The 23011-nt window shown below is 46.5% G+C and overlaps 1 protein-coding gene across 1 annotated transcript in view; it reads left to right on the top strand.

Moving 5' to 3' along the window:
- The window catches only part of LOC119404682 (receptor-type tyrosine-protein phosphatase alpha), a 104072-nt gene that overhangs the window by 49349 nt on the left and 31712 nt on the right, over window positions 1–23011 (top strand). The window contains exons 3-8 of the mRNA XM_049419368.1: window positions 5558–5784; window positions 5966–6095; window positions 10835–11128; window positions 12192–12427; window positions 14352–14421; window positions 16646–16767. Of these exons, the coding sequence (XP_049275325.1) occupies window positions 5558–5784; window positions 5966–6095; window positions 10835–11128; window positions 12192–12427; window positions 14352–14421; window positions 16646–16767 (1079 nt within the window). The remainder of the gene's footprint in view (window positions 1–5557; window positions 5785–5965; window positions 6096–10834; window positions 11129–12191; window positions 12428–14351; window positions 14422–16645; window positions 16768–23011) is intronic.

Here is a 23011-nt window from a genome sequence, read left to right as displayed (position 1 = left end):
GTGCTGGTAGCCCTTTTTCTTGTATCGCTGCACACTCACCGAAAAAAAAGTAATAATAAGACGTGTCTGGAAAGCAGTGTCCTTTATATTTGTTTCCTTTCTCTCCTTTCGCAACAATAGACGGCTCCTTTCACTAATGCAGCGTGCTCGCTGCGCGTGGTGTCTATCATCGACCCTGCCGCCCCCACGCGGGGGCGTTTCTTAGCCATGTGGGGCAGCACGTTTCAGAAGAGATAACAAGCAGCTTGCCAGGCGGTAGCCATGAAGCCGTTCTTGCGCTATCAACAACGCTATCCGCGCCCTCTGCGTTAGCATCCGCAGCTCGCGCGAGCGTTAAACAATCTATTCTCTTACGGTTGTGTTGTTTGCCATCCGTGTTTCTCTGTGTAGCAGCCGCTCACTGTAGATGCCGAAATATTTCTGGCCCTTCGTAATCTCCGGCCTGTCCCTTTAAATCTTTGAAAACGCCCTCTCCCTCCCCCCGCCCTCCCCTAAAATAAAACGCCATATAGATAAGCGAGGGCTGTTTTGCAGACGTTATGAGCTTTGACGATTGTGTGAGGCGCGCTGCTTTGGTCGTTACTTTTTTCAAACTGGGTTTCTGTGTTTTCCACGTACCCGAATAGCCTGCAATTCAGAGCTAGCCCCGAGCTAAGGCTTTCTCATAACGCAGGCCTCCGGGTGTTCTTCAGTGATGGTGAATATATCGCTTTATGGCTGCCACGCTGCCGCTATACGGGATCAAATTTTGGCCGTTTTTGTGTCGATACCTTTGCATGCATTACGGCTAAAAACTGCAGCTCTCCATACTCCTGTTCACTACACGCTGGCGGTCTGCACACAACAACAACAATGATGATGATGATAATAATAATAATATTATTATTATTATTATTATTATTATTATTATTATTATTATTATTATTATTATTATTATTATTATTATTATTATTATTATTATTATTATTACCATCAGCTGCTTGTTATCTCCTCCCCTTTTGTGTTCATTTCTCTTTGTCTACGTGTATTTGCTCTTTTTATTTCTGAAGACTGTCTGTATAGTATAGTTTATTTTTATTGTGTTTTTTTTGCGTGCGCCTGCACAAAGACCTTACGGTTGTTCCTGGGCACGTTAAATAAATGATTGATTGATTGATTATTATTATTATTATTATTATTATTATCTGGGGTTTTACGTGCCAAAACCACGATATGATTATGAGGCACGCCGTAGTGGAGGGCTCCGGAAATTTCGATCATCTGGTGTTCTTTAAAGGGGCCCCGCAACACTTTTTCAGCGTGGTCAGAAAACGCTGCCGGTCGGTAGTCGAGGCTCCTGAGAACACGCGAGCCAAACATTATAGCGGAGCACGCGGCCTGGAATTTATCATTATTTCTCAAAGTCGGCTATAAATCATTCCCTCTTCTCTATACAAATGATGCCATATAAGGAACCGAAGCTTAAGTTTGGGCGCGACACTCGCGCGGCTGAGCTATGAGGTACTGGGGGCAGACGCTGCCTGCGAAGGTGGTTTGTCGCCGGATTTGCCAGCGGCGGCGGCAATTACACGTGCGCGCATGCGCTCCTCATTCGGCCCAGAACACTGCTAGTCAGCAAAAGTTACATTGTGACGCACCACAGATGCAATGCGGGAGCTCTGCGCGTGCGCGGAAGCGGGGGCGGCAGTGTTGTGGCCGTGGATGCCCCCAGTTGCGATAAGAGCAGTGGCGCCGCTCGACGTTGCTTTGGAAGCCTATACCCAAATGACCGCGCCATGCACCCAAATTCACAGCCAGTGACAGGCTGATTTCAGCACCGTCAGCTGCACAGTTACCGTGGCTGCAACGTGCTCGCGCGCGCGATCACGCGTTCGAAGGCAAAGGAAGTGCTCAAGGTCATGACGTGCGCGTGACGCTTCTCTCTTGTATCCGTGTTTGCACGCCCTGTGAATCGGCTGGAAAGGTCGCGTTATGAAAGACGCTGAGCCAGGGCCTAGTGGTTTGTGTGGTGGGTCGAAGAGATATGCAACGCCAGAGAAGGCTCGACAAACTCGATATGAGACATGACGGACCAAATGCCTCGTCGGATTCTGACGGAACGTCTCAGTCTTTAGCGCATCTGCACTCCGGTTTTCGCCTTCGAGTCGTCTTAGCGATAGTGTGAGACCCTGGTAATTTTCATTTCTTTTTTCAAGCAACTAAAAACGAACCAAATTACATAGCAAAGGCTTTTTGTGGTGTGTATACGGACTGTCGATTAACTTCCAAACTTGGGATATTCAGTGTGTTTTGGTTCTGGGAATTTGTGGAAGCCCCACACGTACTACGCCTTGCTGGAAGAACATTTATTGGCGTGCACACAAGTGCCGTCGTGGTTGCCGACAACACGTGACCCCTATGTGGCGTATATACTGGTGCTTCTGTGTTCCTTTCGTATTAGCCCACCGCCGAGCGGTCGCCAGATGCAGTGTTTCAACAGATTCACTTCCGCTATTTCTTCTTTTTTTCACACTGCCCTTACATGGAAAAACTCTGCGTCTCACTAAATATGTGCGGCGTTGGAAATTCACAGGTCAAACATTGATTTAAATTTCTCTATCGCTTTTTATTTCTTTTTATTAAGAAGGTATGACTTAACGATGGATGATGATGTTGGCTGTTTCGGATGAATAATGTTACATATTTCCACGTCCCTGTGAGCGTTCCAACGACTTACTTTATTGTCTCTTTCTTTCTTCTTTTTTTCTTTTTTTTTTTTTGTTTTTCAAGAAGCATATAAACAAGGAGTATTTAAACGGGAGAGGACCGCTCCACATGCCCAAAACGGACATCCCTGTTAGAATGTACTAGGTACATTTGCTAGCTCTACCAAGAGCGCGCTCAGTACGTTATACAGGCGCCAAACAGGCTTGCAGCATGCAGGAAAGGTATCAATAGTACCAACCAGTGTACCGTACCGGTGGTAAGGTACCAGCGCACCAGTGTTTACGCAATGAGGTACATGCCATATGGTGTACCGGGGGTGAGCCATGTCCGCCTCCCCCTTCTCTTTTCTTTATTTATTTAACTTGCCTTGTAGGTTGGCAGGAAAGGCGGAATCCAACAACCGTATACCAGCTTTTCCTTCGGCGATTTTTGTACGTGCTGGCAGTGTATTTAATAATCATTGAACATTTCTTGTCTATTGTGAGAAAAAGAATGGTAATAGCTGGAAAGAAGTACTTCATGAGTTTGCCGTGTGCCGCACTTTGGCGCTGCGCACACAAATTTTATGGGGTGTTTATGACATCCTACTGTACCCCATGGTCCGCCGCAGGACGAAGACCACTCCCTGCATTGCGCAAGCTGGCTCCATCTCACACCTGCAGTTTTCTTAATTTCATCACCCAATCCAACTCTCTTCCGTCCTCGGCTGCGTTTCGCATCTCCTTCTATCCATTCTGTTGCTCTAACTGACCACCGGTCGTCTGTCCTGCACATTACATGGCCGGCTCAGGTATTCTTTCGCTTAATATCAACTACAATATCAGCTACACCTCTTGGTTGCCTGACCCATTCGACTGTCTTCCGATCTCCTAACATTACGCCTACCATTTTCCGCTCCACTGTGGCTTCCTCTACGGTTTGCGCATGCGCACGCAGTTTGTCTGCCGTCGGCCACAATGAGCAGACGACGTTGTAGAGAAGGTGAGGTTGAGGGGAAGAAAAAACGCTATTTCTGCTGTCATAGTTGGGAGCACGGCTCAGCGTCAGAATGCATGGCACAATCTCTAAATATACCTTTCCGAGTTCGCGAAGAAGCATAAGCTCCAAATGCTCACGATTATGAAATTGCGTTTATTGATTAACGATTAGTTGTCTCAATAGCGTTATTGCGTTGCATTTCTTATCAATGAGTCCCTAGTAATATTGTTTCCTTAACTGCCGTTTTATTTTGTAACTTAGCGCTGTTAGTGATGGGCAATACATTCTAACAAATGAATGCATTTATTTTGCGACGCTTGCACTGCCCGTTCTATACAACCGGTTTATTTAGTACATCTTCAGGCCATTTCACCGACAAAGATATGCATGACGTGCACTCGGTAAGTAACCGCGTTGCACACCTTGTAGCTGACACGGCACACTGCACCGTTATAATGAGACGGAGTACAACTCGCTGTCTTTGTTTGGCGTCAGTTCTGGTCACGCTCACTCAGCGTCCATTGCCTCTTCTTTCTTTTTTTTCACTTTTTTTCTTTCACTCGGCACGCACACGTACACGAGATAGCTTGCATTGATATCGCTTCTCTCGTAATTCGTTCAACGCAAGCCGCCTTTTTTCCAAGCATTCTCCTGTCGTCTGCGCTGGAAACGCATGCGTGCATTTTTCTTTCGAGTATTTCTTTTGTTATGCCGCGTACGTGCGTTGCGTGTAAGTACAACTGCGTTATCGCGCATTTGTTCGTCCGTACGCGCGCGAAGCGTCAGCGGAGGGGAAACGGACCGTGATGAGGGGACAGACAGCGAGAGCCGAGGAAAAGCAAGTTTTCGACGCGGCGGTTTCGTACTTTTGTTTTTTCCCTTACAATAACGCGTGTATCTTTTTTTTTTTTTTTCCTTCTCGCGTTTTGTATATGGAAACGTGCGCAACGCCGCATAGAAATGCGCGGTAGCGTCGGTGACTCGTGCAGATCCGTTTTCGCGCCCTGCGGCTTTTCGTTATTTAATTACATGCCGCCGCCTGTTTTTCCTGCGATCGCTCCCTCGGTACATCTTTCTTATTCGTCGATTTCGCTTATGTACGGACTTATGCCGGCTGTACGGGAGGAATTAAGCATTAAAAAACTGTAGCTTGGCCCTTTTCGTTTCACCAGTGATAATATTAACAATAATCACTATAGTCAATATGACATAGCAAATATAACGCATACATATCTAAAATGTCATTGTCATTGCTATAATGACATTGTCTTTGCAAAATACAATCCGGAGATAAAATATGACATTACGAAATTTATGTAGAAGACGATCTGCCCAATTTCATAATGCGCACGGTAAGTAAACGTATAATATGCGGCAATTGCTGTAATTAATTTCGTGTTGTCAGCCGCCGTGGTGGTGCAGTGGTTACGGTGCTCGGCTGTTGACCCGAAGGTCGCGGGTTCGATCCCGGCCGAGACGGTCGCATTTCCAATATAGGCGAAAGTGCTGGAAGCCTGTGTGCTTAAATTTAGGTACACGTTAAAGGACCCTCGGTGGTCAGAATTTCCGGTGCCCTCCACTGTGGCGTGCTTCATAATCATGTCGTGGTTTTAGCGTGCGAAACCGCAGCACAATTTTAGTTTAGCGTTAGCGTAATAGCGTGGGTTAAGGGAATAGCGTTACCGTGACTCAAACGTTCATTGCGGACAGCGCATTTTAGTGTAGCGCCATTCCTTAACGCTGTTCCCTTTACCCCTGTTATCACGCTAACGCTAAACTATAATTGTCTATTAATATTACTTTCATGTTGTCTGTGGCCGTATGTTTTGGTCGACCAGTGCTACAATTTTGCGCTTTGGCGATGCCCTTGCAGTGCCGGTGAGCGTGGAGGTTGAGCAGAGCGTGGTCGAGGCGACGGTCAACTCATCGGTGACGCTGTCATGTCTTGCCACGGGTCACCCCAAGGTCACCACGCTTCTCTGGTCGCGTGCCTCGGACGACGACGAACAAGACGAGCCGGCGGCGGCCACCGGCAACTCCACCAGCTCAGAGGACGTTACCTTTGGCAGCCGCTTGATCGACAGCACAAACGTCACTCAGGTGAGGAGGAGATCGTGCACGCGCTTTTTGAGCACTCGAACCACTCTTGCGAAACGACTGATAGAAATTGTCTCCGTCATTATCAAGGCGAAAGCCTCAAACGGCTCGTGCGAAGGGTCCTTCGGCGAAAAACCTGGCGCGTGCATATTTGAAAATGAATATGTCCTCTATTTTTGTGCAGGTGTCCGAGGTCCAATACCGGGCGCAGCTGACGCTTGAGTCCCTCCAGAGGCGGGACAATGGCACGTACGTCTGCTACGCGGGCAACGAGTACAACATGACCATGGCGGTGCAGGATGTACTCGTACTTGGTGCGTACAAATCGACGGCCTCTGTTCACTAGTGTACTTCGTCATGCCGCGTACGCCCTTCAAATGCCCTGAATCTCGCAGATACCTCAATTGAAAATAGCGCAACTTTTTTGCAATAGCAGAGGAGGTTGAGGAGGAGAATAAACTTTTATTCTGAGCACGGTGTAAGAATATACTCAGGTGATGACACTCTTCCCCCAACGCATGGGAAACCGGAGTCCACGCGCGTCCAGATAATGTTCGGGTTCTTATCAGATGACTTGCAGTTTCATCGGCGCCATCTTAGAGGGCGCTACGAAAAGCGGGGCAGTCGTCTCCATAGCAACGCGCATGCTGCTGATAACGTGCATTTTTTCTTTGCCTTTTGCTGGATAATGTGCATCCGCCAAGCGGCGCCGAGGGGCGAAATCGAGAGAGTAACAGGAGAGGGCACGGCGAGCGCGGTGGCGATGACGCCGCACCACCGTGATTCGGCTACTCGCGGGCGCTCTCCGCCTCGAGCCATTACATGGCGCACCGCTCAATGGACCCATGACCGAACATTATCTGGCTGCTTAGGCGCGCGCAGTGTCAACACCTGAATATTCTTACACCGTGATTCTGAGCAAGCGCAGTGTGCGCCCTAGGTAGGCAGCCTCGTTATTCCAGGTAGCTGTGGAACATGGCCATCTCTCGAGCCCGTTCTATCAGGCTGCGCTGACTCTTCAGGTCCGCGTCTGATAGCCTGGCTTCCCACCGCTATTCGGAGATTGCTTGATTACCTACGGTGTCAGGTTTTCGTACGCATTCCCGTACCATATGGCATAGGGTGTCGGGTACATCACACTGCATGCAGATATATGGGTGTTCGGTCGGGGAAATTCGGTGCATTAATATGCCGTGAACGTAAGTACTGCTTTGCAATTTTCTTCAGCAAGTTAGTAATTCTGGTCCCAATGGTGTGAAGAGCGCCTTGTGCGATTAACAGGCCCGTAGCCAGGAATTTTTTTCGGGGGGGAGGGGGGGGGGGCACTTGCTGAAAACCTTGACTATTTGAGAAAAACACCTATTTTCATTATTTATTTTTGGCAAAAACACCAAAATTTCGGGGGGAGGGGGGCTAAGGCCCCCCACCCCTGGCTACGGGCCTGGCGATCAGTGATTGTTCTGCAAGTGATCGGCGAGCACAGACACGTGCTGAGGCATGCACGTTCCATATTTTCCTGCTATGCGGTAGCACCCCTCTTTCGTTTCTTCTTTCTTCCCTCTACACCGTGGGGCTTAATGCGAAGCTGAACAGTTACAAAGCCTTTGTGACGAAGGGACACTAGAAAGAAGAAAAAAAAGAGTGAAACTCGGAAGTACTCTGTTGGGCTAGTCGGTTCATACTGCCTACTGACCACAAAACCATGGCATAGTAACTGCAAAGCGCTTGAAAGGACAATGACAACAGGAAAAACAACACGAGGGCTTACTTTCAACAAGTGGGTTTGTTTGACAATCGATGCACATGTGCAAGTTACATACACGACAGTAACTTACACGACACTAAGTTACAGTAACTGCCATGCGCACTGACAACGTGCTTTCTATCTTTTCTAGGTTTTGCTGAGCATACCATAAAGAAATATTGCCACGCCCACTTCTTATTTTATTTTGATGTTTTTGGGTTTGACCACCAAAGACGGTTATCAACGCTCGAGGCTGTCTGCGAAGCAGTGTTCGAGAAGCTTCTCGATTGTAGTAGATCGTTTTGTTAAGATTTCGCGCCGCAAGCGCATGTTCCAGCTTTATCGAGAGATAACGCCGCCACCAGTGATATCGCTGGAAAGTTCGATAGCGCCTGTATAAAAGCCGACGCACTTGACCGCTTGTCAGTTGATCGACGGTCGACGCTCTGTCCGCCGCTATCAGTGTATTGCTTTCAGTTTCTCGGCCACAAGTTCGGCCAAATAAAGCGTTTCATCTCGGACGTGTTCCCTGCTGCATTCGTCGCCGTCACGACCACGTGACAATATTCAAAAGCACTGAAAACGAATATGAATGACGGTGGCATAATCAAGTGCATTTCCTATGTGACATGCAGAAAGACTTCTTTTTGTTTTAAGGCGAGGAATTGGTGTACGGGCACCCCATCCCTCGCCTTAGCAGAGTCGGATCGTGCACAATAAAAATATAAAGGTTGCATGCTCAATAAGCAATAGATAAAAGTGGTTTGTTTCTATCTTCTGCTGTGCCGCGCTTAATTTATTATGCCCACGCGGATGTCATACGCGCGATAAATAAGTAAGGCGCGAAGGACTGCTCTTCTCGTGTGTCTGCCATATGGGACCAACACCATGAATGAATTGCTCCGGAACGGATGAAACACGACCAGGGAGCCATGCTGGAGTCATTAGAATCAACACAATGGCGCTGTGCAATACATGCAATGTATGAGCGCGTGCGGTTTCTTGTTTTGTTCACCTAGATTGGATTCAGTTCTCATACTAAAGCACAATAAGTAATGTAGGATGTGACAGCGCTGCTTCTTAAATATGCAAGTTCGCGTCTTTCAGCTTTCGAGAGCCAGGACGCCTAATGAGAATTACTTTACAAAAGTTTAGTGTTCTATGTACGCTTTGCATATAAATGGGACAGGTTTGCAGACAATGCCATCGTGCGCCGGTGTGTGTATTGGTCTCATGTTGCATTTTCAGTAAGCATCATTATCATTGCACGCGCACATAAAAACCAGGCGCGCAAACACGAGATGAGTGATTGACTTATGATCAAAACCTAATTGAAAATTAAGAAAGGGAAAAAAAACTGTCGTGATGGCCTTGTCGTGTGAGAAGTGCGTTCTCGCGTAACACCAGAGCCCGAGATGGTGTACCTTGGCGCAACTCTGGTTTCCTACGGGAGCCACATACAATAACTCCAGAAAGTGTCTGCCTATAGCGCCTCCTATCGAAGAACGCCGTGTCCCAACACGTTGCAAAGCACTATTCCAGCGAACCTTTTCCCGCTGTCACTATGTGCGGGAGCAATAATTGTACTTAGAATACGAATAGCCTATTTTTGGCGTTGGATTTAATACAGGCTTCATTTTTAAAATAAATTGGTTGTGTGAAATAATTGTTGCTTGTGTGTATGTACTCACACTAATTTATTTTCAGCGCTGCCGTACTCAAATCGTTTTCAGCGCGTAGAATGTATGAGGAAAACAAATGCAAGAACAAAAGCGGATGATTTCAACTTTTGTTCGTCACATTTACTTGCTATCCGTGCACTCAGCATGTGGATAGGAAAAACGAAATATCAGCTGTGAATGGATCTTTCCTTCTTTTGTGGAATACTCTCGCGCCGCATTTATTGTGGGGCATTTTCGCCCCCTTATGTGTGTATGAATGACTCAATTTTCTGAGTCCAACTCGTGCGGCCGTCACTTACATTAGAGAGCGTACTGCAGGGTCATTGTACCACTGCTGCTTTTGCCAGGCATTCAGAGAAATGATTCCGCGAACTTTTGCCGGGCGCTGCTGGCATCATGTTTGGAAGCCGAGCGTCAGAACGCCCGCCAGCTCTCTTGCCGTAGACAGAACGCCAACCGCGAAGGCTTTGTGGCCCCCGCAAACATCACGTTGGGCTTCGCCTCACGTGAAATGACGTTGCGGCAGAGCACCCTTTGCAGGGGCTGTAATGGCGGTCAGCGCGAATATACGAGAATAAGGCCCGTGCGGGCTCCCTGGGCATACCGGCTGACATTCCCCGAATACCGCCGGCCGCCCCGGCAACGTTCGCGGCCCATAAAGCCCTCGGTTCCGGCCGCGTCGCGGAAGCAGTCTCTCTAGGCTGCTCAAATCCGGCAAACACGGAGTCATTGCAGCGCTCCTCTCGGGGAAAAAAAAGAGTGGCGCGGGACAAGGTTGTTAAGGAGAGGTTAGTTGCTCCTGCCTGATAAAAGGAATGTGGTACTACAAAAATGGCCGGAAAAGGAAGTAAAGGAGGTGGCAGGGGCGCGCTGTGCCGTCGAGAAAACGACCTCTCTTGACGTAAATGCGTTTGTCGCTGGTGCCCTCGCCACGCGTGCCATTCCCGGCAGATGCTTCGACTCCTCCTTCCCGCATGAAGGTCGAGAGAGAACGACAGGATTAGGCCGAGCATGGGAAAGTGAAGCAATAGGGTAACTAGACCTCCTCGCATTGCAGTGGGATGAAGTAAAAAATAACTTTTTCCGGGCCGTACGTTTTGTTACGTCTGCCTGCTGGCACGTGACTTGAGGACCTGTTTCGAAATGGTGCGATCATCAAACGCCTCGGTTTGAGTGCCTCCGCGCTTTTTGTGTGTGTGTGGGGGGGGGGGGGGGGGCGTGTGTGTGTGTGTGTGTGTGTGTGTGTGTGTGTGTGTGTGTGTGTGTGTGTGTGTTTGGAATGTATGTCGCAACGCGTACTCTCAGTATAAATACAAGGTACTTTTTCCATTCTTTGGTTAATTATTTCTTTTCCGTTGACTGGGCTTCCGTTTCAAGAGATTATGTGCAGTGCCACTGGCACGGGAATGTGACGTCGCCCTGGCAACCAACATTAAATGGCACAGGGAAATGGTTTCATCTAGCCCATAACCATAATTCTGGAACACAGTTTGTCTTTTATTGAAGTTCTTCCCCCTATCATCTTGCACCTCGTTTTTATGTTTTGCAACCAGTTGGATTTCAAAGCACCTCTTGATGCCTTCTAGAGGCACAAAATTAACTTACTTCCCGTCATCACCATTTACAGAGCCCCCAGAGGTGAACTTGTCATCACTGAAGGCTGAGGACGCACGCACAGCAAAGCTTAGCTGGCATGTGCGCCACTCGGGCAACCAGCCTGTATCGCGCTACCACCTCCAGGTGCGCAACTACTCCACCGAGGCCGACTGGCTCGACGTGCACAATGCAGTGCCACCGAACATGACCTCCTACCTGGTACACTACCTGGCACCTGGTGCCACCTACGGTTTCCGCCTTGCGGCTGTCAACTCAGTAGGGAACGGACCATGGGAGCAGCGAAACATTACTATGCCACCTGACGGTATGCATCCTGGTTCACAGGTTTCTTCACACTTAACGAGAGACTTTGAGAGAGCTGCCATCTTGAACCTGTGTTAAAGAAATGTAGATCCCCATTCACTTTCTTAGGCACGCATGAGTCCTAGGACTAGAACAATAAATACTACTACATATCTTTTAGATTGTAAGTTACTCAAGCGAAACTCTATTTTATGTATGTGTGTGTTGGTACTTATATCTTTTCGCTAACTTCTTTTTATCTGATACACCACTAGTGTTTTACTACATATATATTAAGAAAGCCTTTTACTTAAATGAGAATTCTAACAAACAGAGGGCTGATAAATGGACATTACCTGTAAAACATTTTCACACAGTGTCCATCTGTTCTTACCGATTCCCCAGCATAAATAAACTTCTTTGGAACAGTCCTATAGATAGAACTTGTCAGCAAAATTTGTGAATAGCTCTATAAAGATTTTCATAAGACCATGGCTTTATATTTTATTTCTTTTAGCATTAAGCATATATGCTGCTAACTGAAATGCTTCACAGTAGCTACTTCTCTATGGCTGTAGATGTGTCTTTCTTCTGAATTATAGGTTTTGAGCATTTCTGGTTGTAATACCTTAAATTCATTTTTACTCCTAAAATCTGCATTTCCTTGTCAACGGTGTCTAAGAATGACTGCAACTGCATGTGCAGTCGAATGCCTATTGGTAAAAACAGCACAAATTCTGGACATCGAGGCACTTTTGTATGAAAAAATGTCAGTTATGTTGGTGCAGCACCTGTGAACATGCAGTATTTCTCTTATATTGGTTTTTTTTTAACTGAGCAAGCTCATTCCAAGCTTCAAGCTCAGTTTCCAAGCTGAGGTTCCTTAGATCACGGAGCAATACTTGTGCCACACTTGTTAAAACAGCACTTCAATACCTTCCTTCCTTTTTTTCCTATTAATGTGATTTTAAAAGCTACATTTGGCACTGTGTGCATGATCGCTAATTTTTTTTTTTACTATGAACCACATGTCTAATCAGCCAAAGTGAATGCATACAACAGTCCTCTTTTTTTAATCCATCCAGTTCCACCAAAGATCAACCAGGTGCATCTGCTGGCTACAACTAACGAGACACTGGTGTTTGCATGGCGGAGGCCAAGCCATGACAACGGAGCGAACATCAGCCAGTACCAGTTGGAACTCTTTCGTCCAGGCCAAGTCCATCGCAACCAGACAACACTCTCGGCTGAGCCCCAGAACAGGCTGAAGCACATGTATGTCTATGTGGGCCTTACACCAGGAGAACAGTACATCTTTCAGGTTAGTAGAGACCACTCTTTTTTTAGTAAGTAGTCATTAGGCCTACTTTTTCAACTGGGAACCAACAGAAACACCTCTATATTTGTGTACTGAGTATAACGCTGCCATTCCTGTCATTTCCTCGTCATGATGGAATGTTTTCTCTTCAGCAGTACACTCTGTCGTCACAACACAACAACACTTGTCAACTTGGGCAAATAGGCAATACCAATCAAACTCGTCCTGTCTATTTGATATGTGAGCCAACACAGCAGTGGAGTTGACCAGGGCATAACAAGTTTGCTTGCTTACGCCCGACAATGACAACACTCGAGTAGTAACTCTAATGCTGGCCTGTACACCAGGTGTTAAAATGTTGCCTCCTTTTCATTACTTAGGCATAAACACTTCCAATTGCGAAGTTTCTATGAGGTGTGATAGTGCATGCCAAGAAGAAACGTTGGATGGACACAAATCTTGTAATTGACTGGATTGACTTCGTGCGGAGGCCAAGCGCTGGCTTGGGGCTCCACTCCATGCTTGGGCTTCACACTTTTAAGTGCCACATGGACCAGCATGTCACGGACAAACTTGCAGCTTTGCCACACGGACTTGGTAGTAATACCGACTGGCATGGTATCTCAAACGCAGCCACTGAACGTTTGCATCAATAAACCTGTGAACAACCACATGCGGACACTGCATAGTGAGCGGCTAAGGAATGGATGGCGCATGTTCACAGCTGGCAATAGACCAAAGCATCTGTCTGACGAGGAAATGGCAAGTTGGGTGGCTCATAATTACGAAACGACACCTCAAAATACAGCGAAGTCACAGAGGAACACAAGAAACACAAGTTGGGTGGCCAAAGCGTTGCTTGGAATTCCAGCGAGCGGGGTTGTGAAGGCATTCAAGAAATGTGGAATTTTCAATGTTATGGACGAAACAAACGACGAGATGTTGTGGCCTGACAATGATAGAGCGACAGCAAATGAATAGACAGGCTTTTCCCGTACTGAAAATATTACCTTTCTTTTTCATTTGCAGGAATTGCGCGCGGGTTAGGAGTGTGGCTTTCATGTCTTGTTTTTTTCTGTTACTATCATCGTGTGTGCATTAGAATTGGGGGTGCATTAGATTCGTGTAAATATGGTAAGATGTGCTTGTCGATCTTAATACAAGTAAATCTGGATGAGGCACACCTGTTCAGGAGCAAGAAAAGGTGCATAGAATGCGGTGAGTCAGCTCAAACAATTACAGTGGTATTGAGGTAAAAAGGTCGTAGAAACTTTTCAGCAAATTTCTTTAGCTATATACTTAGCTGGTAAGCTGATGGCATTGGCACTGATTGCACAGATAAGGATTATACAAAAACATTTCTCGTCTTTGGTTATATTTATCTTCTTACTATTACAGTGAGAGCATTGTTGCTATCCACAAAATTGCTACCGCTGCAGTTGCTATGGTGCTGAAACTAAGACACGATCTTTTGAACTTATGTGACCATTAATGTATATGACAGTGTCCAGTGATCTCAACTAAACGGGGAGAATTTGCCTCTCATCTGAAGAATGAATTGTGAATCTATTTTTATGAGCACCAGATTTTCTTTACATCCCGCACACTCTATGCAGCCCGATGTCACCAATGACAGTGAAGATATTTTGCGCACCTCTGTGGCAGATCACCATGTCTATAGCTGATAAGCACAACTTATCAGTTAGTGTTACTTGGTTTTGCTGAGCTTTCTCCACTTGTGGCATATTTATATTTTTTTAATTTGACCTAAAATGATTGGTGTGCCCTTTTGTCTAAGAAAGGTCCCATGGTCATATTTTTTTCTTTATTTATATAACAATTGCGTAGCAAATTAACAGTTACAAGCTCTCCTGGCCCACTTAATATTTTGAAAATTATGTTCATTAATATGGTTTATTTGTTTCAGATGCGTGCTTGCAATATTATTGGCTGTGGAAATTGGTCTGAGCAACTGGACGTGAGCACAGCTGATGGAAGTAAGCTGATTTTAAAGTTCTGTTGCATTCATTTACACCTCTCAGAAAATGTGATATCTGCATTGCAATAGGTTCTGCATGGTATTAAGAAATTTAACTACATGCATTACTGAATACATTTGGCAGTTTTTTTAATGCAGAGCATTCTTCTCTTACTCAAGCCAATTTTTGCACATCTAAGCTTGCATTGCCTCACGTTTACATGAACTGTTCCCCTTTGACACACTCTTCTATAGAAGAGTGTGTCAAAGGGGAACAGTTCATACTTCAGCATTAAACAATGAACAAGACTAAATTTATGTCATGTCATGCTACATTGTCAACAATGTCTTAACTGTTTGTTATTTTATGTCCAATAAAAGTTTGTAGCTTTTATACAAGAAGTGCAAAGAGGGGGCAAAGAAAATGAGAGGTGCAAAAAAAGAAAAGGCACAGCATGAAACAGCATATTAGTGGATATCAGGACACTGCAATATTCAGGGCAGCCAATACAGCAGCCAACACAGCAGCCAACACAGCAGCCAACACAGCAGCCAACACAGCAGCATGATAAGCAGAGATTGGTAAAATGGTTTTCTATCTAAAACCGCCAAGTGGGCTACGCTGCATTCTAAAAATGCAACATTGTTCAAAAGATGTAGAAAGGCATGTTCCAAATTCTGAGAGCTTGGGTCTAACTATATCAACCTGCTTGTTATCATTCCATCACCTCCACATAAAAACTTTGAAACCATTAATCATATGCTATGGCTATGTCACAAGAAGAATGCATCATCTGAGTGCTGTTTGGGGTTTTAACGTTCAAGGATAACAACTTTAGTGAACAATTTAGTCTCCCGGCTATCATTTCACTGCTGGCAACGCCCAGGTTCAAAGTTGATCACATTTTCCAACTCGCTAAAGCGTGATGTGATTGTGGTGGAACTAGCTTCACTATTCTGTGCTTCGAATCATCCACTATACCTGGCAACAACTTTCTGTGGCAGCACAGCCAAAGCTATGTGGGCAATGCGTCTGCACATCTGTATTACTATGTCAAGTAGTCCGTTTGCAGGCATTTGTTGACAGGCGCAAGAAAACGTGTAATCGACACCTGAAAACCAGAAAACTAGAAATAGCGAAAAATGAAAATCCTTCACAGGATAAGCTTTCTTGGTTACAATGCAGAAAGTCTTCAACATATACCTATTTATTTTCTTTTTATGTTTTCTTTTATGCTGCGTAGTCTACAAAAGTTAGCATTCCCGGACTACATGCAGCAGTGTAGTAAAAAAGTGTGTGCTTCGGTTTCGTAGCCTTGGCTGTGCTGCCACAGAAAGTTGTCTCCAGGTATGGATGCTTTGTCGAAACTACCAAACACGGCTGAGGGCACCTGATACAGATCAGGACTCTATGGCAGCACTTCAAGGAAGGTCAAAGGGAACAGAGGACTTAAGGAATGGAGATTTACATACCTGCACCTCATAGGAGGAAATTGTTAAGCCATAGATTTCTTTATTTTCCAGCAGACATGCTGCTTACCTCAATTGCCTCACACAGTGACAATGAGCATGTACAAGTGCAGACACATGCACCTAAAAACATGGAATTCATGAATGTCGGCTATTGGAAAATTGTTCAAACTACACCTAAAAATGTTAGTAAATGTTCACACTCATTGGAGCCAGAAGGGTTGAATGAACTGGAATTTCACATGCAATGTTTGAAAGCAGAGTGGCTTCAGGCATTGTGCTGCCATCTTCTACTGGTAGTATATTGTAGATGTCATGAACAGATCTGCTCTGTGCCTGTGCAGTCATTACCAAATCTATAAAATGTATGTCACACTCTCCACACTGTCAACCACACATTAAAGTATAAGACGGTGGCGCAAAAAGGGACAAGGACGAAACAGGAAGAAGAGACGTATACACTGTGTGCGCTTGTATACGTCTCTTCTTCCGGTTTCGTCCTTGTCCCTTTTTGCGCCACCGTCTTATACTTTAACTATGCACCAACTAGCCCTGCAACAAATTTTATTGGACAACCACACATTCTCGTGATCCCTGTATATGCAGTAGATGACCATGGACACTAACAATTTTGGTACCTTCACCTGACTTGAAGTTGATTGTTAGGATCTACAATCACTATGTCAGAAGTACTTCACCAGCCATGTTTCTACCTGTAAAGTACACGAATACCAAAGTTTTACGATATATGTGCATACGCATTGATCTTTCAGTGGCTGGAGCACCACAGAATGTGACAATGCATTGTTTTGCAAATACGGAAATGAACATGACGTACGGCATCATCACGTGGCACCCGCCTGAGGATGCTCGTGGCACTATTGTTGGCTACAAGGTAAGCTTAGCTGCACTTTGTTTTCCTAATAGCACTTCTCCTGCCTCTCTTCTTCACCGATTGTAAAAATGCTTGACTTGGACAGAAATTTCATTTTGCACTAACAATTTTCTATTGGCTGGTATATGCACACTCATCAACTGCGCTAGACAATCAGGTACGGGCCCAGACAGCAGACAGAAGTTAATTTCAGCGGTGTTCAGTGGAAGAAGCCTTTCACAGATTTACTCCTGTTATGCAGTGATTGCCAGTGACAACCTCGGAAGAGGGTAAATTCGGCACCAATATGTATAGTCGGGCTTGCATGAATAACTTCATTGTCTTGTCAAAACCTTTATGCCTTTTTAAAGTAGTCGTTTATATATATATATATATATATATATATATATATATATATATATATATATATATATACAGTAAAACCTCGTTAATTCGAAGGCCTCGGGACCGAGAAAAATATCCCAATTAAGCGGGATTCCCAATTATCCGAAACAACGCGAAATCAAAGAAATCAGCCAGAAAACGTGATTCACACCTTTATTGTGGCAAGTCAGCCTACTTGGAGAAAAATTCCTCCATGCGTGACTGACGCGTTCGGTAGTTCCCAGCACTGAAAGTCATATTTTCCAGCCTGTCAATGAGGCGCAGCATCTCAGCCTCGCCGCCGTTGCACTCGACGAAGCTGCGCACAACACTCAAGGCATCGATGACATCCGCCAAAGGGGGTGCTCGGGAGGGCTCGTCATCGCTGTCAACATTAGAGGCCGAATCGGTCGATCTCGCAGCTATCTCGCTGTCGATGTCGGCGTAACACGTCTGCACTGTGCACTCGACATTTCCGTACTCGGAGAATCCGATTGGAGTGCACTCCTCGTCCGCGTGCAAAGCCTCATGTCGAGCGCAGGGAGTCTCCCCTTCATCATCAAACGGGCAAGTGACAGCGGTGACAGCAAACTCAGCGGAGGTTGCCTCTTCTTTCACAAAACCGGCGTGCTCAAAACACTGTCGAATAACGGTGGCCTTCACCTGCCTCCACGCGTGAATAATGAGGCAAATACCACCGAGGAGGTGAATGTTATACTCCTTTCCCTTGTCATAGCAAAGGAGCATTCGCTTCAACAGATTGTAGCGATATATTTTCCTGGTATGGTGTATGACGCCCTGGTCCATCGGCTGCGATAGTGACGTCGTGTTCGGGGGTAGAAAGACCAGCCTGATTGCCTGCAGGTTCTGAATGTCGCCGTGAGCTGGGCAATTATCGACGACAAACAAAACGCTGCGCCCTGCGGCCGCAAACTTGCGGTCAAGGTGCCGCACGTATTCTTCAAAGAGTGCAGCCGTCATCCAAGCTTTCTTGTTGTTTTTATAGATCAGGTCATCCTTGGATGGCAGTCGTGCATTTTTGAAACAACGAGGCTTTTCTGTCTTCCCAATAACAAGCAGTGGCAGCTTGTGCTCACCGCACATGCTTGCACCAAACAAAACAGTGATTCTATCTTTGTTCTGTTTCCGCCCCTTAATGTCTGCCTGCTTCAAAGCGAACGTCTTCGTAGGCAACATTTTGTCAAGGTTGTAAACATCTGCTGCTTCGTACTTGGCGAGTAGTGGAGCCAAGGTGTGCTGCTTCCAGCCGTCGACAACAGACTGATCCGCGCTGCCACTCTCGCCACAAACAGTCACGAATGTCAGGTTGTTGCGCTCCTTAAATCGGCAAAACCATCCATCGCTGCATTTAAACTCAGAATGTCCAAGTTGCAGCGCCAGCTGGTTGGCCTTCTCACGCAATATGGTCCCATTTACAGGAAAGTGTGCTGCGTTGGCTTTCTGCAGCCAGTCGATCAGAGCTGCTTCAACGTCGGCGTACGTAGGCGGGCGTACTCGTGTACGCTTTGACGAGTGCGTCTTGCTGTAAGCATCGAGAATTTTCTCCTTATTCTTGATGATGTTGCACAGCGTTTGACAGAGGCACGTGGTGCTTTTCGGCGAGAGCCGTTTTCGACGCCGTCGACTTGCTGGCCTCTTCAATTAAGCACACCTTTTCGTGCAGGGACAAGCTCTTGTACTTCGGCATCTTCCTTCCAAGCACACCTCAATCAACTAATTCACAGGGAAGACACTCAAGCGGAGACAGGAGACAAATGGAGCAGTCGCACCGAATCGCACAATGCTCGCCAGCCGACATCCAAATGGCACAAAGACAAGGGTCGGTTTCTTCGTATACCTCCCATAGGACGCGAAATTCAAACGCTCCGCCGACGCAAGCGCCGACAGCGCCGAGAGCGCTATTGAGTTACGCCCCTTGCAGAAGGCCGCCAAGCTCAAAGGGCGATGACGTAGCGGTTACGTTGCTTACGTCGTCAGGGCAACAGTAACAACAGCCGCTCGCCTCCAGCCCGCTCTTCCTCCCTCTCCGCGCGCCGTTTTCTTTCTATTTTTTTTTCTGTGCGCTTGCTTTTCCTCCTCTCCCATACCGCGCACCGTTTTTTATTTTGTACGCTTGCTTTTTCTCCTCTCCTATGCCCCGCGCCGGGACTTTTTTTATTGTTCGCGTGCGCTCGCGCGCGTGCTGTGCTTGGCCGCGCATTCGCGTTTCCCCGCAGCCAGCATGTGCTAGAGCATAAAGGATGAATCCACCTACAACATTTCTGTTACCTCTTTTTATTGTTCTGTTTCCGAAACTCAAGATTTGCATGTAATGGGGCACGATACAAGTTCACGAGAAGAACAGAAGGGAAGAATTCACAGTGTGTGCATGACTAAACACAAAAGTTCATTGTAAAATTTAGAAATTAAAAAATCGAACACATTGTAAAGTGTAGGCCCTTTGACGTACACACATATAAGAAACACGATTTTCATTTGGTGCAATACCGAGCAAAGTGCAGAGGAGCCTCTGATGAGAGGTAATCATGTAGTTTAAAGAAATGTCAGTGCATGACAAAAACATAACGAAGCGCAAAATATGTAAATATGAAATAATATTGCAATGATTTACTTATTAACCGTTGAAATGATACGAAACACAAAACAACCACTTACATATTTTCTCAGATTTTGCACAAATATACATGAAATGCTGGACACCTTCACCAGGGGCGGATCCAGGCGCTTGCTTTGGGGGGGGCGGTTGGTTGTTGGGGGGGGGGGAGAGGGGGGAGGGGGGCGTTGCCCAACTTTAAAACTTCACGTTAGTAACCAAATGCTCATTATTTTTGTTCTCAGTTGCATTGCTCAGTGCCATTTCATTATCTAAAATTTCGCATATTTCCGCTAAACATTGGGGAACACGTATCAGTGTTGTTGGTAAGAGGAGGGTGAAAGAGGGAAGGGCAGGCCACCTGCTCGATAAATGAGTATTCCCACAACGGCGAGCTCTAGTATTCCTTGAACGTAGTTTCGGAGTAAGCCTCCCTTTGTTACCCCGCCCCCTCCTCCCCATTGCCTTTTTTTCTGGCCGGTCGTGTTGCCAGAAAATGCCCTTTCTATCTCCGCAGCCTAAGGACGGTCAAACGGAGCTTTCGGAGTCGCGCTCGATTATACCCCGCGCACGTGCTCTCGGAGGCTTGCTCCGTACTTCGGCGAATATAATTCACAGCACCACTGCCTGCCTTCCTTCTTTTTTTTTTTTTTGGACCAGCCGCTGAAGGTTGACTAAAAGGTAACTTGTTCTGCACGCTTTGTGGGACCACGGCCGAACAGACTCCTGTCTCTGAGAAAAAGATGGGAGAATTTGAAGACCCCTCGCTTTGCTGAAGAGCTGATGGCCCTGGTAGTGGGGAGGAAACTTTAGCTCGCTTCCATAAAGGCAGCAGTTGCTTTAGCAAAATAGTTGAGGCTTGTGCTCGTCGGTGCCTATTTGAAAGATGCAGGACGCAGAAGAAATCTTTTCTAGAAAGCCTGTTTCGCTCTTAACAAAAGCGCTGGGCTGTGTGAGGGGTGCTTCCCTAGTCTCGGATTGGGATGGACACAGCGACCACCTGAAAAAATTCTACGTTCTGAAAAATGGCCTTCGGTGAGGTGAAAAGCGGGGGGGGGGGGGGGGGGGGGTTGGGTTGGCTTATAGCTTTGGGGGGGGGGGGGGGCGATCGCCCAATCGCCCCCCCCCCCCCTGGATCGGCCACTGACCTTCACCAGATAAACAAAATGAAAAAGATAAGATTTAGCACAGTAAGTAGTACATTGCGCTAAAAAGAGCAAGAAACAATATATGGTACTTGAACACTACTTGAAAGTTAGTTGGTGGCAACGGGATGCAGGCCATGGTCAGTTTATGCAGCAGCACATGACATTCGAAGAAAAGCGTATTACTCAACGACCAGGTGAAATCAGCCTATACGCAGCTTTTGTTTCACCGCGAATACAATGCCTAGCTGAATATAACGCCACTGAAGGGAGGACGTCATGTTGGGTACACTGAGCACTTCATTGTGATAAACACAAACAGTAAAATTCTGCATATAGGACATGTCTCATGCCTACACATGAATTCCGTAGGTAATAACAGAGACAACATATAAACACGCAGAGTACTTCTTCAGCCGTAAGTATACATAGCATATTCACGCACCGAGAAGAAGCACTGGGGGCAGGATAGAAAGCTGGTCCACTTGAGTTGCGGATCGAGACTTCGCAAAGAGCTGATTCTACAGCTGGTAACCCCTCCTTGGGCAAACGCATCAGTTCTTGCCTTCTCGAATACTCCAAAAACGTTTCCGTCCTGAAATAAAGCAATTGAAAACTATTAATTCCAACGATACAAATTACGCAGTCGCATGAGGCAAACGTAGTTTCGTCGTCTCGGCTCAGTGCAAGCTGCGATACATTAGGCAGTTTTAGAATAGCGTACGCTATTTTAGCGTTTGCGGCTCGCTATTTTCGTCACTACGGGAGCCCGCAAGCGGTTAGCGTACGACGCATGACAGTTGCGCGAAAAGCCAATGCAAAGCTTTTCGTACGCTATTCTAAAACTGCCTATTGAGTCTCAGGAACGCGTATTTAAACGATGGCGAGTGATAAACAGGCAAAAAAAGCAAAACGCACTTCCATCACGCAGTTCTGTCATAGACGCAAAAGTTAAACTATGAGTCTCAAGTTCTTTAATTTCATTCCTTCTAGGAACAGCGATATTAACTGCAACATCGTGCTTTTCACGATTCAGCCGTAATTAAAAAAAACAATAACTGTGTTGTCCAACTGCAATTCGTAAATGTGTGGCTGCGAACGCAAGCCGCATGCTCACCTTTAGTTTATCGGAACCTCGAAGAATCTTGCCGAACTCGGCCGGTCTTGAAGTATCCGTGCACCGTTCCATGATGTACGAATGGTGCGTGCCGTTAACCACCACGGCGGCAAGAGCGCACAACACGCAAACACCACGAAAATTCCACACGCCGGCCAAAGCTCGCTTCATGTAACGGAACATCACGAAACTTCATGTCAAGGCCAGCGACTAGGACGGGCTCCTGTATGGCGGCGACGGAGCACGGCTGACATAACGACCACTCCGATAAGTCTCAAGAGCGAACAATGACCCGCTAACCACAACGGAAGACTTGCAGGTGTCCGCCAAGCATAGCCTCCCTGCACGGCCAGCATGGTGCCCGGTCTCAGCACTCGCTCCATGCTACAACGGAACTTTCGAGGAATTCAAAACTAGCGTCGCGGCGCGCGCGCGGCCTCCGCGGCCGGCGCGGGGTGCACGGCTTTGCCGGCACGGCGGCAGGCTGCTATTGGCTGCTTTAATTTTGAATCTCCATGAACACTAGCGCCAATTTCACCTTCAGTTACGGCCCCTTTTAAAAGGCCGCCGAACTAGCAAATTATTCAAGATGGTGTCGGTGACGTCATCATGACGTAATTCTTTGGGACGCCGGAGCGGCAGTGTTTCCGGGTATTGACAAAGACTCCACAAAACATTCACTTCGCTAGAGTGGCTAACATCGCTGTTGAGATGATGATGATCATGATCGCAACCGCACGCATCGCCGCCTGGCAATTGCTAAAACATGGCGTCTACGACGTATTTCCGGTAAAAAAAAACATGGCCTTCGAGATCCGTACATCAAAAAAAAAAAATGCATGTTTTAGTTACAGCCTCCGAGATTCGCAACACCCTTTGCATATCTTGGAAGTCGCGGCCAAGTGTGCCAATTAACCGGGAAGTCGCAGACTGGCCGCACCAATTATCCGGTTAAATTTACATGTAAAAATTTGGGACCGCGCAAATAATACAAATTATCCGGGA

Source organism: Rhipicephalus sanguineus, chromosome 9 (assembly GCF_013339695.2).
Source record: "Rhipicephalus sanguineus isolate Rsan-2018 chromosome 9, BIME_Rsan_1.4, whole genome shotgun sequence".
NCBI classification, from domain to species: Eukaryota; Metazoa; Arthropoda; class Arachnida; order Ixodida; family Ixodidae; genus Rhipicephalus; species Rhipicephalus sanguineus.
Note: the sequence above shows the minus strand (reverse complement) of the source record. Positions and strands in the feature narration are given on the sequence as shown.